The following is a 17,824-nucleotide window of genomic DNA, read 5'->3' as shown; positions in this document are numbered from 1 at the left end:
TTTGTACTTTTAACTTTTGGTACCTGATAATTCCAAATGTTTGCTTTATATATGCTTTTTAGATGCCCTAATGTGAATCTGCAAAAGCTACCAGAACAGTGGTTATGGAACGTTTTAGAGGAAATTAAATGCAGCGATCCTTCATCTAAACTTTGTGCTACAAGGCGCAGCGCTGGAATTCCTTTCTACATACAGGTACTTATCCACAGGACATAGCCATTTGTTTATTTGTCTTTTGATAATAGTGAATTCTGATCCGCTTGACGTGAGGGAGCATTGCGTAAGAGACATTTCTGTCTTTTCAGTACTATAGCATTTGTAGCTTTGTTTTAATGTGTGGACAGTATGTTCCTGTGACAGATCTGTTCTTGGAACAAACCCTCTAAGAGGTCAGCCTTGTAATGAACAGAGGGTAGTGTAGATTTCTGCCTGGTTGTTAAGTAGACATCACTGTGGCACATTCATTGCTCACTTCCAGGAAGTGCACATGTTGCCCTTTTTTGAATTAGAAAAAAATAGTCTTCCTCTCGTTTCAAAACCCTTAAGACTGTAGGCAACCAGGGTTAACAGTTTTTTTTAAATGCTTCCATAAAATGTTTGTGTATGAAATAATCCTAATAGTCACTAACATTTATAAGTACTCCTTTCATATATATTATCTCACTTAATCCTTCCTCAAGCCCTATGAAATAGGTCCTGTTATTGTCTCTATATTATAGATGAAGAAACTGGAGCTTATAAAACTTAGTGACTTGCCAGAGGCCACAGAGATAGTAGGAGCAGAATTAAGACTTGAGCCCAGGCAGTCTGACTCCCGAACCCCTCTCCATATGAGAATGAGTGTGTGTGAGGGTGTTTTCTTTTTTAATACAAATGAAAATTTAAATATAGGACCCCTTTTGAGTTTGTAGTATTTTCTTTTATCCCATGGATTTTCCAATGCTACAATTTGATAGTATCCAGATAGAGGCTCTTTTGTGAAGAATTAAATAACTGATCGATCTCCAGTGAGTTTCCAAGTTCTCAAAATAAATTTTATCCAGAAGATGTTTTGTTTTTGTTTTTTAAATTAAGAATATTTTCATGTTGGGTAAATTTGTTACTAAAACTGACTTTATTTTATCTGAGACCTGCCACCTAATTATGGTCCTAAAAGAGTTGTCAACAAGAGCCATTCTTAACCTCTCAGAATTATATAATTAACAAGCAAACTAGAAGTGACCTTAGAGATCCCATGATATCATCTTTACCTTATTTTACAGATGAAGAATCTGGGAGATGGAGAGGTTAAACTACTTGCTCAAGTCCACATGGCTTAATGAAGTTGCTTGATACCACATGTTTTTCTAAAGGGAATTTTGCATTTTGGGATTGATTCTGAGAAGTAGCAAAATAAGAACCTTGTTAATTTTATGTTGTTTTTCCATAGGCACTGTTGGCATCTGAACCGAAGAAAGGCAAAATGGATTTGTTGAAAATAACAATGAAAGAGTTAATCTCTTTGGCTGGGCCTACTGATGACTCACAGAGTACAGTTCCCCAGGTAATAATAGAAATACACAAACCCTGCTAGGAAGGCAATGGTTTTTAAATCTTTACTATACTTAAAAAGAAAAAAAAAACTATCCACTAAAGATTTAGAACTCTTGAAGATAGGACAGACATTTGAAGCTTATTTAGATTTTGTTTGTTTTGTTTCATTTTGGTTTTTCCTATCCATAAAATAAGCCATTGCTTTAATTGATATACAGGGTGTCCCCAAAAATGTATATACACTTTGAATAAAGTGTTTATTAAAATACATTTCATTTTCAAAATGTAAGAGAATCTACAGCCATCAGCTGTTAAAGTATGTATACATTTTTTTTGGACACCCTGTATATTAACCAAAATGAACTAGTTTTAAACTCTAGTGAAAACATCCAACTTAGATATTTTGTAATATTTATTGTTGCATCTCAGAATTTAAAACTGAATGTGCTGTCACCTTAAAATTTCATGTGTGTTTCTTCAGGTTGATCTACATTTTTAAGTTGAGCAGTTGAATCCCTAAAATGTAGTGCTTGACTTTTGGTATATTAAGATTTTAATTTTAGCTAGTATTTAGTCCCTTTTAGTCACTGCTAAAGTTAAGCATGTGTATATGTTAGTGTATGAAGTTGGGTTACTACTCCTCCCTGCTCCACCCCACCCCACCCCACCCCAGCATGGTAAATGCCTGTCAAATACTTCTTACCTAGGCTTTCTCAGTAAATGGTTCATAGCTGGATACTTCTTGTCTAGGCTTTCTCAGTACGTGCTTCATTATAGGACATTCCTGCTCAACTGTGGGAGGCCTGTGCTACATCAGGAAACAGAGTGAAAGCTGAAATGTACAATACGTACATATGATTTCATTAATCACCTTTTAGAAATGATCATTTTAAGATATGTTCCAATAAAATGTGAAAAAGAAAACTCCTTCTCCCTGGCCGGTGTGCTCAGTGGTTAGAGTATCAGCTGGAGCACTGGAGGGTCCCGGGTTCAATATCTGGTCAAGGGTACCAACCTGGGTTGCAGGTTCAGTCTCCCCGCCCCCCGCCCCTATCTGGGCACACGCCGGAGGCAACTGGTCGATGTGTCTCTCTCACATCGATGTTCCTCTCTCTCTCTCTTTCTCTCTCACTCTCTCTCTCCCCCCCTTCTCCTCCCTCCCTTCCACTCTCCCTAAAAAAAAAAAAAAAAAAAAATCAGTGGGAAAATATCCTCAGGTGAAGATTAACAACAAAAAAAAGAAATTAAAAAAAAAAAAGTGAGTATATGTTTTTCATTGTTGGGGTTTGGTTTGTTGTTTTTCTTTTTGGTCTGTGGGTAGGATTTTTAACTATTGATTTTCTTTATATAATGGAAATATATATCTAGCTTTTCAGTTTCTCCTCAGATTTATTTTAAGTTCTTTTTTTCTAGGAAATTGTTCATTTTGTCTTAATTTTTTCCAATTGACTAAGGCAGCATTATTCATAGTATTATTTTTTGTTTTATTCTCTGATATATCTATATTCATGTCCCCTTTGGTATTTATGATATTGCTTATTGTCTTCTCTCTCTTCTTGCTTAGTCTTGCCAGAAGTTTCTGTTTGTTTTTTTAAAAGATTTTTAAAATTGATTTTTAGAGAGAGAGGAAAGGAGAAGGAGAGAGAAACACTGATACGAGGGTGAAATATTGATCAGCTGCCTCCTGCACACCCCCCACCGGGGATCGAGCCAGCAACCCAGGCACGTGCCCTGACCGGGAACCAAACTGGCGACCTTTGGGTGTGTGGGATGACACCCAACCGACTGAGCCAGGGCTGTTCTATTTCAAAGAATCAGCTTTTGAATTTGTTAATGCTCTTAGTTGTATCATTGCTATTCTCAAATTTTCTACTCTTTTTAATTTTCTTTCTCTATTTTGACTTTATTGTTCTTTTTTTATTGTCTTAATCAGACACTTAGCACATTCATGTTTAGTCTTTTTTATTTTTTTAAGTTCCACTCAACATGCATCCCACAAGTATTGATGATGTAGCATCTTTGTTATTGTCCAGTTCTAAATAGTAAATATTTTTCTTTGACCAGTATTTTAAAATGTGTTAGTTTAAAAAGTATTTTAAGAAAATAGATTTCCAACTTTATTCCACTATGATCAGGTCATAATCTGCAAGATATTAAATATTTGGTATTTGTTTAAACTTTATTTGTGGCTAGGCTTGAGGTCATTTTAAAAAGTAAATGGTTCATGAAAACAGTGTTGTCTCTGTTAGGTGTAGGATTCTACATGTCTGTTGGATCAAGCTTTTTATTATTATTATTATTACACCGTTCAAATTTACTAACTTTGTAAAAATGGATTTATCAATTATTGATGTGTTATATTAAAACCTGCAGTTTCATTTGTGGATTGTCTGTTTCTTCTTGTAAATTGATAATATTTTTGTTTTGAAGCTATGCTATTAGGTATGTACATATTTAGAATTACCACAGCCTTTAACCCACAACTAATTTTGAACTTTTTATTCTAGGTTCATGCTTTAAATATTCTTAGAGCCTTGTTCAGAGATACACGTCTGGGAGAAAATATTATTCCTTATGTTGCTGATGGAGCTAAGGCTGCAATCCTAGGCTTTACATCACCAGTCTGGGCAGTAAGTGCCTTTGTCATTTATTTTCATTGACTTAATTACACTTCTGAGTAGGTTGTAATAAACTGTATCATTCACTGAATGATAAAAAATATGTGCTGCATTTTATCAAGGAGTTTCTTTAAAGGATAAATCCTTGGATCGAGCTACATTTTCACTCTTGATATTTTATGATTGCATACTATCTCTTTGTTGGCTTATTAGCCATAACTTTGTTTTTGTATTTTAGGGATTGCTTTAGGGTTTATAGTCTGTATCTTTAACATCGCAGTCTGTCCTCAAGAGATAGTTTAGCACTTCACTTGATGTGTGAACCTGGCAGTGGTACTTGATTTCCTCCTCCTGTTCTTCGTGCTGTTACACATTTTGCTTTTATGTATATTGTAAGCCCATACTATGTTGTTATTTTTGGTTAAACTATTAATTATCTCTTTTTAAAAATACACCATTTTTACCATTTTTAAGTGTGCAATTCAGGGACATTAAGTACATTCACGATGTTGTGCAGTCATCACTGCTGTCCATTTTGAGAGCATCATCCCAAACCAAAGCTCTGTACCCATTAAACAGTAGATGCCCCCCCCTCCCTTCCCCTATCACCTGGAACCTGTGTTCTACTTTCTGTCTCTGTGAATTTGTCTAGTCTAGGTACCTCATATTAAATGGAATCATACAATATTTGTCCTTTTGTGTTTGGATTATTTCAGTTGGCATAGTGTTTTTAAGGTTGAGCCATGTTGTAGCATGTATCATAATTTCATTCCTTTTTAAGACTGAATAATATTCTATTGTATGTACATATGACATTTTGTTTATTTGTTCATCTCTTGGTGGACATTTAGGTTGTTTCTTTTTGGCTATTGTGAATAATGCTTTAGTGAACATTAACATTGGTGTACAAATACCTGTTAGAGTCCCTGCTTTCAATTCTTTTGTGTTTGTCATATGGTAATTCTGTGTTTAACTTTTTTTTTTTTGAACTATACCTTTATTGATTTCAGAGAGAGGAAGGGAGAAGGAGAGAGAGAGATAGTAACATCAGTGATGAGTCATTGATCAGCTGCCTCCTACATGCCCCCTGCAGGGGATCGAGCCTGCAACCTGGGCATGTGCCCTGACTGGGAATTGAACCCCGATCGCCTGGATCCTACGTCAATGCTCAACCGCTGAGCCATGCCCAGCCGGGTTGTGTTTAACTTTTTAAGGAATATTTAACTAGATTGCATAGTGGTAGCACCATTTTATGCTCTGATTAGCAATGCACAGAAGATCTATTTTCTTTACATTCTCGCCAACACTTGTTATTTTCTGGATTTTTTAAAATAATAGCCATCCTAATAGATGTGAAGTGGTATCTCATTCTGGTTTTGATTTACATTTCCCTGATGATTAGTGATGTTGAGCTGGAAGCAAAATGGCTCTTAGTATCTTAATTTCTTTGTTGTGGATACTGTGAGCTCTGGTATCAGTGTGTTGAGTGATTGCTATAAATATACTCCATCAAAAGGTGAGAAAACAAACACTCAAAGCATTAAAATGGGTGAGGTTAAATACTGAGTCACTTTTTTTTTGCAATATAATTGCTGTCCAGAAACTTTTTGATTCAGAACCCTAAAGATAGTGGGCAATACCCAGTATAGTTGTTGGATTTAAGCAAGTAAAACTTGCATGTTTTTTCATGATTCTTGGGAGAAACACCATGATTTTATTTTTATCCTATGTCATCATGCCTTCTAAAATAAAGGAGACAAACCTATGGCTTACAGATGTTTGGTATCTGGCTTTAAATAAAAAAAAAAGACTTGGCAAGATGAGAGGAGAAAAACTAGACCTTAATACATTACCTGTAGAATGAAGAATTTTGTAGAAAGGTAAGCTTTCCAATTAGCTGCACAAACCATTTCATAACTACATGATGCACCCCTAATCGAGAGTCGGTGCCCTGAAGCGCAGCCAAAGGCACAGATGCCCAGTGTAAAACAGAATCCCCAAGGTTGCCACCCCTTGCCTGGAAAATTGTACATCTTCCTGTAATAAAGACGGCTGTCTGAAATTCTGTCTAGGAGCATTGCCTAACTGCGCCAGAGGACACAGTGTTTACCCTATGCTTTTACAGGAAGTGGAGCAATACCTGTGTGCCCTCAGTTGAATCACAGAGGTAGGAATGTGGCTTGACCATCAGGAACAATAGAGATCATAAAGCCGGTTGCCAGAAACATCAGTATTATTTTCTTCGAGGCATTAGTTCAAGGTGAACAAAGCAATGTTCTCTGTGAAAGGGTTTTTGCAAAGTGAAACCTGGTAACCTTCCCAACTTTTTGGCAAAATGAAAGTATCAGAAAAGAATGCTTTGTTTATTTAAAAAGCCTTTTTTGAGACCTTTTTAAAAGTAACACGTGCACTACAGAAATTTTGAATGAAGGAAAGCATAGAACAAGTAAAAGACCTTTGAACTACCGTACAGGCATACAGTAGTCATTGTTAGCATTCCCGCTTCCTGTTTTCTCTACGTGGGTTTACAGCTGTCTAGTATTCACATGTACATGTGTATCACAAAAGGCTGCATAAATAGTTTTGTTTTTATAGTTTTATAGTTTTATTTGGGGGGAATCTTCCTTTTTAATACTAGTTATAAAGGAATCTCCTTGTTTCTACTCAATTTGTTTGCTTTACTAAAGAAAATACCATGGCTATAATGATGCATATATTTATTTAATAAATTGATTGTTATGTTTCCTTCCTTGTAAAAACCTAAAATACACCAAAATTGTAAATCAACATAATCAATGAATGTGAAGAAGTCTTCATTTTACAAAACAATTTACTACAGCATTCTCTGTTGAAGTCATTTAAAGAGTGATTTTTTTCTGAATGCCTTTGAAATATGGTTTGATTTACAGAAATCTGATTTGTACACATTTTCTCAGGAATACATCTTATACTTAATGGTGACTACATTTGTACTTCTGCCAATTATTTTTTTCTAATAATTTAAAGAGGAAAAAAACACAAGTAAAATGAACTTAATTTTAATTTTGCAGTAAAGGAACATTTTCCAGGAAGCATTCATGTATATGTTTAATTTGTTTTTACAGGTTCCTCAACCTTTTGTATTGAGACCATACAAATCTTTTGGTCTTTACCACCTATTAGGCATTTTTTAAAATACAGGGGAAATGTATTGTAAACATATTAGGCATTAAGCACACCTACTGTGTTGCAGATGGTACATTAAGCACTAGGAATAGAGGGATAAATAAGATGTAATCATAATAATGGCTGTCTTATTGGGTATTTTCCATGTGCCTGGCATCATTTACATTATCACACTTAATGCTCAGAGCAGCCCTGCAAGGTAGATTGTATTATTATAATTCCCATTTTACAGATAAGGAAAACAAGGCTCAGAGAGGTGAAATAACCATGTCAAAGGGCACACAACTATTATCCGTCTGATTCGAGAATCTGTCCTGTTATAGGGGAGAGTTTCGGGTGTTACAGGAATACAGAGAAGGTGCATTTTACCTACCTTGTAGGGTTTTGGACCTGTTCTTTAGCTGGAGATACAGCCTAGGTGCCAAAGTTTTATTGCGTGGTACAAACCGAAAGCAGCAAGAATAAAGGAAAAAGGGGACTGAGGCAAGGAAAGAGGAAAGACATTACCAAGCCGGCCTGAACTTGCAGGAAAACTGAGCTGGTTGTATAGTCATGTGATATATCTTCTAGACAGGCCATGTGAAACTTACCACCTCTTGGAACAGTCCCATCTCCTGTCTTTTATTGGTCAAAGTTCACACCTTGGGGCATTAACCCAGCTTGGGCAGGTGTTGGCACAACCCTTGGTCAGCTGCTAGAGAAGCCAGAACCCATTCCCTGTGATGTAGCTTCTCATCTGCATCTGGATGTGACTGGATGAGCCACAGCTGCATGGGTGTAGTTGGGACAGACCTAGAGTTTGAAACTGTGGCTCCCAGTTTGAAAAACCCTGCACCTAATAGGACAGTAATGGGATCTCATTGATGTGGTGAAAGTAGAGACTCAGTTGCAGGGTGGCAAGAGGGAACAATCAGGAAACTATCATAATAGTTCTGCCAAGAGATGATGGTGGCTCAGAGTAGAGAAATATTAGTAAAGATGGTGACAACTGATAATCTTTGACATATTTTGGAGATGAAGCTAGTTTAGTTAAAAATTTAGATAATAAAGTAATTTATAGGTACACGTGTGTGGAAACAGATTTTTCTGGGCAGTGTGTGGAAGCAGACATTACTGGGAATTCCCTTTTCTGTGTTCAGTGACTGTGGAACACCTAAGCTGCTTTCCCGGCACCCTCATTGCAGGGCACATAGCTCATTTTCCAACTGGCCCAGAATTCCACTGACTATGCCACTGTGGGGTCCTTCTAAGACTCACACTGGGCTTTTATTTCTATCTGATGTATCTTTGGTTTGCTTCCCTTAGGTCAGTTCTGCTTCACAGTTTGCAGTGGGTTTCAGAGGAAAAAGAGCCTTTCAGATCTTCCCGGTAGCACTGCCACATGTACTCTGTGCTCCGTTGGCACCAACATCTCCAAGCCTTGTGGCAGTTGTAAAGTTGCCACAAGGGTGCCAGGCTGAGGTCTGTGTGGTGCTGAAACCCAGCCATGCTCTGCCTTTCAGGCTATATGGGTTGGCACGAAGCTTTATTCATTCACAGGAAGAGAACCTTTCTCTTAATTCATGTGTAGGCGGTGTATGAGTTAGTGAAAGTGTATGGTGTATAAATGACCATATCACATAGTGATTGCACATGGGAAGCTCTCCATTCATATTTTAAATATTTGTTAAGGGAGCATTTATGTTATATAAGAAAAACCATACATATGTTACCAAATGTATGCTGTACATATTGTACACACATATATACATGCATACTCACTTCTACGTACGTACACACAGTTTTGTGACACTTAATACTTTTTCATTTATCTAACTTTTCTATAACTTAAACGCCTAGATGGAAGCTTTTTCATGCTAGAAAGGAGGAAAAAGTCTATGTACTCAGTGAATAGAAGGGAAAATTGGGGTAGCAGTCGTCTGTCTGTAGCTCTCATGGGGCTTGGGCAGAAGGAGGCAGGGGAACAGGAAGGTTCTCTGGTGCTTCCCTGTGATGAGGACTGATGGTTGCTGGAGTTATTTGGACTCAGAATAGCCAGAACAGTCTCAAAAAAGAAGAGTTGGAGGACTCACATGCCAAAAAATTAGTTCAGAGCAACAGTAAACAGTGTGGTGCTGTCATAAGGATAGATACATATAAATCAATGCAATAGAATTAAGAGTCCATAAATAAAACCCAACATTTGGTTAAAAAGGTGCCAAGGCAATTAAATGAGGAAAAGAATAGTTTGTTTAACAAATGATACTGGACAAGTGGATACCCACATGCAGAAGAATGAATTTGCTTTCTATCTTAACCATATTAAAAAATTGCCTCAATGTGGATCAAAGTGCTAAATGTAAGAGCTAAAATGAAAACTTTTAGAAGAAAACAGTAGATGTCAATCTTTGTGACCTTTAGCTAGGAAACGGTTTCTGAGGTTTGACACCTAAAGCATAAGCAACAACAACAAAAAGATAAGATTTGATCAGAATTTAAATTGTTTCAAAGTATATCATCAAGAAAATGAAAAGACAATTGACAGAATGGGAGAAAATATTTACAAACCATATATCTGATGATCATATATTGATTAGTATCCAGAATATATAAAGAACTGTTAGAACTCAATGATAAAAAGACAATCCTATTAAAAAATGGACAAAGAGTTTGAATACATTGCTCAAAAGAAAAGATATACAAATAGTCAGTAAGCACAGGAAAAGATGCTTAACAGCAGCACTCATCAGGGGAATGCAAATCAAAACCACAGTGTGATACCGTTTCACGCCTACCAGGATAGCTGTAATAAAAAAGATGGGCAAGAACAGGCGTTGAGGAGGGTTTGGAGAGTTCGTGAAATTGGAACCCTCGTGCATCGCTGGTGAGAGTGTAAAAAGGCGCAGCCACTTTAGCAGTTCCTCTAAAGGTTGACAGTTACCATATGATCCAGTAGCACCACTTCTAGGTGTACGCCCAAGAGAAATGAAAACATGTTCACATCAATGTTTATAGCATCACTATCCAGAATAACCCCAAAGTGGAAACACCCTATATGTCCATCAGATGATGAGTAGATTTTTAAAATGAGGTGTGTCCATACAGTGGAATATTATTCAGCCATAAAAGGGAATGCCATACTGATATAACATGGGTTAAAGCTGAGAACAGCTAAGCGTAGGAATCCAGACATGAAAGGCTGCATATTGCTCCATCTCATGAATAGGAAATGTCCAGAATAGACACATCCATAGAGAAAGAAAGTAGACTAGTGCTTGCCTAGTGCCGGAGGATAGGGAATGACTACTCATGTGTGTGGTCAGCCATTCATTCTCTTCAGGTTTCGCATTCTCGGATTCAACCAACTGCAGTAGAAAATATTGGGGGGGGAGGGGAATCCCATAAAATTTTTAAGAGCAAAAGTTGAATTTGGCACATGCCGAGGACTGCACTGGATCCGCAGGAATGAAGTGATGTGTAGGTGCACCTGCAGCAGCCTGTCTGCAGCCACTGTGCCATTTTATACAAGGGGCTTGCGCAGCCTCAGACCCTGGTATCCTCGGGGGCCCTGGAACCACTCCCCTGTGGATGCCAAAGGACAGGTTATAGAGATGAACGTATTCTGGAATTAGGTGGTGATGGTAGTTTCCTACTTTGGGAATGTGATAAAACCACTGAACAGCACCCTTTAAAATGGTGGACTTTAGGGTATGTGAGTTATATCTCAGTAAAGGGAAAATTACTTTTCAAAAAAGTCTTAAAAGGTCATCACTTGGTCACCTTTGGAGGTTGCTTTCGCATGAACTCATTCTGCAAGCTGGTGAACTTGTAGAAGTCATTCTGTACTAACTGCTGAGTGACAGGGTAACCAAGTAGCTGATGATGGAAAGCTTTTTTTAAAATAGCAGCTTTTCTGAAAATTGTAACCAATTAATGGTAGAATATCACCATTTTGCTACACATACTGGAATAGGTAATGATGATTATTGGCTGCTAATGGGGGAACTTGGTAATGGAATGGGTCAGCCTGATGAGACTGGAGCCCACCGATGCACGTGAACATTACTAAATGGCATTGTGTGTCCTGCCTCCTGCCTGATGAACCACAGGAACGTTTTCATCTTGGTGGCACATGTCCACTCTGTAACTGTCCTCTGCCGATTTGATTGGGGCGTCCTAGGCGGGCATCGTCTTTCGTCACTGGCGCTCCTGCTCAACACTCCTGCATCTGGCAGCCATGGTCAGAAAGTTCAGTTTAGGGCAAGATGGAGATTGTGTTTTTCTGCTTTCTTCTTCTTCTTATGTTTTTGTGTGATTCCTCAAAGGAGACAGGCTCCTAGATGACCAGTTCATCTTAAACCTAGGAGACTTTAGAAACTAAATCAGTAGACTAGGTAAGAGGTGATCAAGCCCCGAGCTAGGGCAGAGGTCATGTTGATTGAACTAAGAGGGCAGTTGGTTTGTTGTTTGGGGATATTAGGCAGGGCATAGTAGGGGTTTCATTAATGTTTGTTGACTGTTGAATGTACACAGGTTAATTCATCCGATTTTAGGGTTTCATTGTGATTTTTGTATGAATCGTGCCAATGTATGTGCAGTCCCCGTCTAGAGTTACCAGGCATGAATTGAGTCAGTCTTGGGCTTCTAGAGGAGAGGTTGCAGACTAGGGCTGATTGGTCAGATCTAGCCTGCAACTGTGTTTTATTTGGCCTCTACGATGGTGTTCTTTTTCCCCCCTTTAATTTGTTGCCAACATTTCAAAATAGTGAAATTTCACATAAAAATTGGGGTTTCTGGCTTCTCTTGAAAAAGAAGAGAATCTGGCAACACTGGGCTTCCATTCCCTCATGGCAGCAACTCAGCTGAAGCTGAACAGTGACTTCATTAGACCCAGTTCTCTCTGCTGCTCTGAGCATTTGAGTTTGTGACCCTGACTGCAGGGGTTTCAGAAGCTATTTTCTAAATCTTACATTGTTCCTTTTTATTACCTTTCTTCTTATATTGCTATTGAAACATGCCATATGATTGTGACCTATCTCATTAGAATATAAGTTCTGTTTGCAGTAAATTTGTGTCTTCTGTTTCTGATATTCTCTGTGGTGCTGGTATAGACCCACTCTAGTGAAGTCACTGTATATTTGTACGTCTCCACTCTGCTTTGGCAAGGTAATTGAGGAAGCCCAGTCATTCAAGATATTTTTGTGAGCAAGCGAATCATCTTGATACATTGGTTTGGAAATAGATATGCTCTATTAGTATCATTTTGAAGAAATTCATGTTTATTAGTGATAACTTTTCTCTTATTTTTGTTTACTAGTTGTTTCAGATCATTTTAGGGTTAAAATTACTTTATTAGGTTACTGGCATTGTGGCGTTAATAAACAACAGTTTGGAAATGAAATATTATCTTGGACATGTTAATAATGTGGATTATTTTAGTTAGGCGTTATAAATATTTCTCACAGGTAAATAATTACAGAAAGCATATGGAAAATGAATTGTTTCTTTAAAGAAGTGTTATTTGGTGATACAAATACAAAGAGGTAATGAAAACAATTGGTAGTAATGTTATAAGTATAGGAAAGAGCTATATGTGTGCATGTAGTTGGATTGTAGAGTTCAGTTTAAGAGGAAGTCATTGAATCAAATACTATAAAGTTTTTGAAAACTGTCTTATTTTTATGAACACAAACCTTATTTTCTTTAGCCCCACGCTAGCCAATTGGGTAATAATTTTTAATGTCTAGTTTGAACATTGTAATTGTTGGTTTCATGCCATGAATATTTCTTAACCTTTATTGTGTATTTATTTTACATTAGGTGAGAAACTCATCCACACTTCTCTTCAGTACCTTGATCACAAGAATATTTGGAGTTAAAAGGGGAAAGGATGAACTTTTCAAAAAAAATACGTAAGCTCCATCTACTGTTAACTTTGCTTTTTATAAAATATTTCCCAGCCCAAGATAATTTTTGGAATTCTGCTTGCTTTTATAGGTTCATCTAGAGCATAAAACTCTAAAAATACTGAAATAAATTAACCTATGCTGCCAAATTCTAAAAGTTCTTGAACAAAAATATCTACTGTTTAATAAGTTGATGTTTCAAAGCAATGAAAATATAGGAAGGTAGCAAGGGCTGAAATGTAGAGCTTGTTTCTCAGTGTAACAGCTAAAGTTTTTTTTATTTCTTTGCATCTTCAGGTATTCCTGAAATGTCCTAAATTTGCTTTTTCTTGATGGGTCATCAAGTACTAGCTTGTGCAATATCTTGCTTTTATAGCGGGAAATTTAAATGTTTATGATACAGTCATCAGTAACATGTCCCACATTACCTCTGCATTAAATTCTAACCAAGGGGAGCAGTTATAGATGTTGGCCACACAGAATAAACAATGCTTTTTTTCACCTTTAGGTCTTTCGTGTTATGTTAACTCTCTAAGATGTTTTTTTCTTAAGGTTTTCTAATGTCTGGAAGGAAATCTATTGAAACACTTTGATTATGGGTAATTTTTAGGTACAGAGTACAAGTTCTGTTCGTTGGTTTTTAAAGAGAAGTTTTGAATAGCTGTTTCTTTAGTTGTAGTCTGGTGACTTGCAGTTGTTAACACTAGGTGTCGCTGTTGCTACATGTTTAGTTATTTTCTTCGTTCAGGATCCAGTTTGGCCCAGTGGGGTTTCTCTTGATCTAGAGATAAATCAGCCCTATTCCTCTCCTACCTAAGAAAGTTGATTATCACACTTTTAATTTAAGTTTTAAACTTTTGTGTATTAAAATATGTTTTCTTGTGGTGGAACTGAGTCTGAGTCTTAGGAATTAGACTATATCATGAAGTAATTTTATGATGCCCTGTTGGTAATTCTAATGAAACCGACTGGCAGTTTTGAATTGTCATTTAAATTCCTACTGATCACCCTATAAAATTCAATAAATATTTAAAAGGAAGGCAACTGGCTATAAGTATGAATCCCCTGAGTATATTCAGGAAATACCAGAGAGATTTTTTTTAACCAAGTTGTATTTTTAAAATAATGATAACATTATTCTTTTGAAAGGATGATTATAATTTTTACTATTTAGCTGGTTCCTAAATAATTCTTCCTGTCAGTAGTTTGAAATTACTAATACTTGTTTCTCCTTAGCTTTATTTTGTTAATAATTCTACAAAATGCCAAAAAGTTTAAGACAGTTTGGTCATATTATAAGGCCATGATAAATAATGGTATAAATAAAATACGATACGAAGTTATCAAACAAGCGAAGTTAATGTTTAAAACAGGACTTGAAAATGAAGAAATGTGTGTTTCCCTTTTCCCTTTTATGAAGTGAGCAATTCTTGGTTGTGTAAATAAACTTGGCTATGTACAAGAGAAAATGGTCAGATTCATTTTATTTCGGAATAGCACAGGGAAACCACACTGTTTTGATCTTTTTGCCCAAGGCAAGCTGATGGGAACCCCTGTTATAAATTCATTACTCTTAATTAAGAAAGGTTACAAAATAGATAACTTTCCTAGAAAGAGGGAAATGGAATATTCATATAATTGTTTTGAGTAAAGTTCAAAAGTGAAATGGAATTAAGAAGTAATTTTTTTTTTAATGTGATGAACATTTTTGATAAGAGCCTTTAGTTCAATAATCTAACAATTGGCCCTAGCCAGTTTTGCTCAGTGGTTAGAGCATCGGCCCTCGGACCGAAGGGTCCTGGGTTTGATTTCGGCCAAGGGCATGTCCCCAGCCCGGGTTGGAACGTGAGCAGGAGGCAACCAATTGATGTGTCTCTCTCACATCTATGTTTCTATCTTTCTCTCCCTTCCACTCTCTGAAAAGCAATAGAAAAAATATCCTTGGGTGAGGGCTTAAAATAATAATATAATTGCCATCACCATCTAAGGACTGGTACATCATTATGTATACAAGGTTTCTGTTCTCTGTTTAACCCTTAAAGAGTATATTTCTTGGCAGCACCCACTAGATTTATTCTGCAAAACCTTTAGTGTCTTAAATTTGCTATTACTTATAATGGTTCTTCTAGTTGTCGTTTGTTTGTTTATGTCACTTTTTGTTGAAATGCTTTTATGCCCGTTCCCTACAGTATTAACTCCCTGAGGGGCAGAACCTTTTCCATCTTTTGTGTGTATATGTAATGGGCACTTTAAGGATGCTAGTAATAATGCTGTCCTGTTGGTGGGTTACTCAACCATCGGATGACTAAACTCAGCTGATGAGACTTCAGACAGTTAAATCTACTTTCACAGCCGCAGATTGTTCTGCACACATCTTGCAAATGTGTGCTCTTGGTCAGTAGGGAACTAGACATAAAAAGAACATCTGCTTTTCCTATCTAGTGAAAAAAATGCCTAGGAGTAAACAGACTTCGTTTCTATGCATTTTGCTGCCACCGGAGATGACCTTAATAGACCCCCTCATCCTCTTTAAACTTCAGTTTCTCCATCTGTATAACAGGAATAAGATCCGTGCCCTGTACTCATAGGGCTAGGGTGCGGGTAAAGAAATTATTAACACTTTGTTTTCTTTTAAAATATTGGAAGTCCGCCCAGCCGTGCGTCGCTCAGCGGTTGAGCGTCAACCTAGGATCCAGGTGATCGGGGTTCGATTCCCGGTCAGGGCACATGCCCAGGTTGCGGGCTCAATCAATGACTCTCTCATCATTGATGTTTCTATCTCTCTCTCCCCCTCTCCTTTCCTCCCTCTGAAATCAATAAAGATATATTAAAAAATAAATAAATAATAAAATAAAATATTGGAAGTCCTATGCAATTAGAGATATAATTTGCTTTTTTTTCTCTATTACCACTTTTGTTGTTAGACTCATTTCATTGTCTTACCGTTACACTGCTCTTTGAGGACAAGGTCAGGATCTTATCCATTTCTCTATACCTGGTGCCTAGCGTATTGTCTGGCAAATAATAGGCACACAGAAATACCTGCTTCATGAATAAGTAAATTTCATCATTAGAGAAGGATAAGAATTCTTGTTTTTACTCCTGCCTTTGTTGCCATATAGCCACGATGATCAACTGAGACAAGTTAGTTAGCCTCTCTGGGCCTTGGTTTTTTTCCTCTTAAGAGATTTGGATTACTCTTGATGTCTCTTATTTCTGCAAAATACTCAGCTAAAGCTTTATGTAATTGTTACTAGACTTGTGAGTTTGGTAAACTGCTGTATTCTCAGTGCCCAGAACAGTAGCTGCCTCGTAGTAGGGACAAGAAGTTCCCTTTTCATATATAAAGAAAGGAGCAGGGGCTCTGCATCCCCATCTTTCAGCATGTCCAGTGCCTGCATGATGACTGGACTCTAGAATGCATTAGTCTTGTTCTAGATGTGTTCTTTGGATTATGAAGAATGAAAACCCCCAAGTTTTATAGGTTCCTTTTAGATACTGTTATTACATTTTCATTTTCTAAAGCTCCATTCCATTCCATTCTTTTTTTTCTTTTTTCTTTTTTAATATATCTGTATTGATTTCAGAGAGACGAGAGAGAGAGAAACGTCAATGATGAGAGAGTCATTGATGGGCTGCCTCCTGCACACCCCCAACTGGGGATCGAGCCCACAACCCGGGCATGTGCCCTGACCGGGAATCGAACCACGATCTCCCAGATCCTAAGTCAGTGCTCAACCGCTGAGCCACGCCCGGCTGGGCCCGTTCTCTTTATTGCCACCTGACTGACTTGGCCCGAACAGTGAATCATTGAGCCTCTGCAGAATCAGAACTTGCACAGCTCTGGGATCTGGGGAGTGTGTCGGCCTTTCCACGGCAGCCTCCGCCTGCAGTGTGCGTGGGCTCACCTTGCTAGCTCCTCATTCCTTCCAGGGCAGGAGCTAAACCAAGGGATCTTTAACTCTAGGTCTTTCCCTTTGGCCCCTGTGTGTATTAACCTTCCAGTAGTCTAGTCCACAGCAGTCTGAAAGCTTTATTTTAGACTTTGCCAAAGCTTCATACAGGTGCTCAGTGCAGAGTGTTCTATAGCTTTTGCTTTCTCTCTTCATTTTAAATCAGTCCATCAGCCAATAGGGATTTGTAAGCATTTGTTGTGAATTCAGTATTGACACAAAAAAGGAGTATATGAGAAATATAAAACTTGAAACTCTCTGGAGGAGCTTACATTTCAGCCAGGGAAACAAAAATTGTTATTTGTAAAACAGATACAAATAGAAGACAACATATAATAGCTGAACAATGTGCTGTGAGTAATGGATGTATTAGAAATTCATTTACAGGAGAGTTGAGTGGAGTATTGGGAGGAAGTCGTGTTCTTAGGAGCTTATATTCAAATTAATAGCTTAGGATGTTTGTAAAAGCATCACTAGGTACAAGTAAAATTATTTCTAATGACTATTTTAGGAGATGTTAAATTGTACTTATTTTATTTTCCTGGGTATAAATGACAGAGTTATTTTAGTTATTTATCTTAATAGGTCTGGTAGGATCCTCTGAGGGGCATCTAATCTAGTCCAACCCGTTTCTTTTTTTAGATTTTGTTTTTTTTTTCAGTCCTCACCC

General features: G+C 37.4%; 1 protein-coding gene across 3 annotated transcripts in view; it reads left to right on the top strand.

Annotated features, from left to right (window-relative positions):
• The window catches only part of THADA (THADA armadillo repeat containing), a 267,741-nt gene that overhangs the window by 60,641 nt on the left and 189,276 nt on the right, over positions 1 to 17,824 (top strand). For all 3 annotated transcript variants that reach the window (XM_081155905.1, XM_081155906.1, XM_081155904.1), the window contains exons 23-26: positions 63 to 195; positions 1,430 to 1,543; positions 4,041 to 4,163; positions 13,116 to 13,207. In XM_081155905.1, coding sequence (XP_081012031.1) covers positions 63 to 195; positions 1,430 to 1,543; positions 4,041 to 4,163; positions 13,116 to 13,207 — 462 coding nt within the window. The remainder of the gene's footprint in view (positions 1 to 62; positions 196 to 1,429; positions 1,544 to 4,040; positions 4,164 to 13,115; positions 13,208 to 17,824) is intronic.

The sequence above is a fragment of the Miniopterus schreibersii genome, assembly GCF_964146895.1.
Source record: "Miniopterus schreibersii genome assembly, chromosome: 13".
NCBI classification, from domain to species: domain Eukaryota; kingdom Metazoa; phylum Chordata; class Mammalia; order Chiroptera; family Miniopteridae; genus Miniopterus; species Miniopterus schreibersii.
This window is presented reverse-complemented; position numbering and strand designations above follow the sequence as displayed.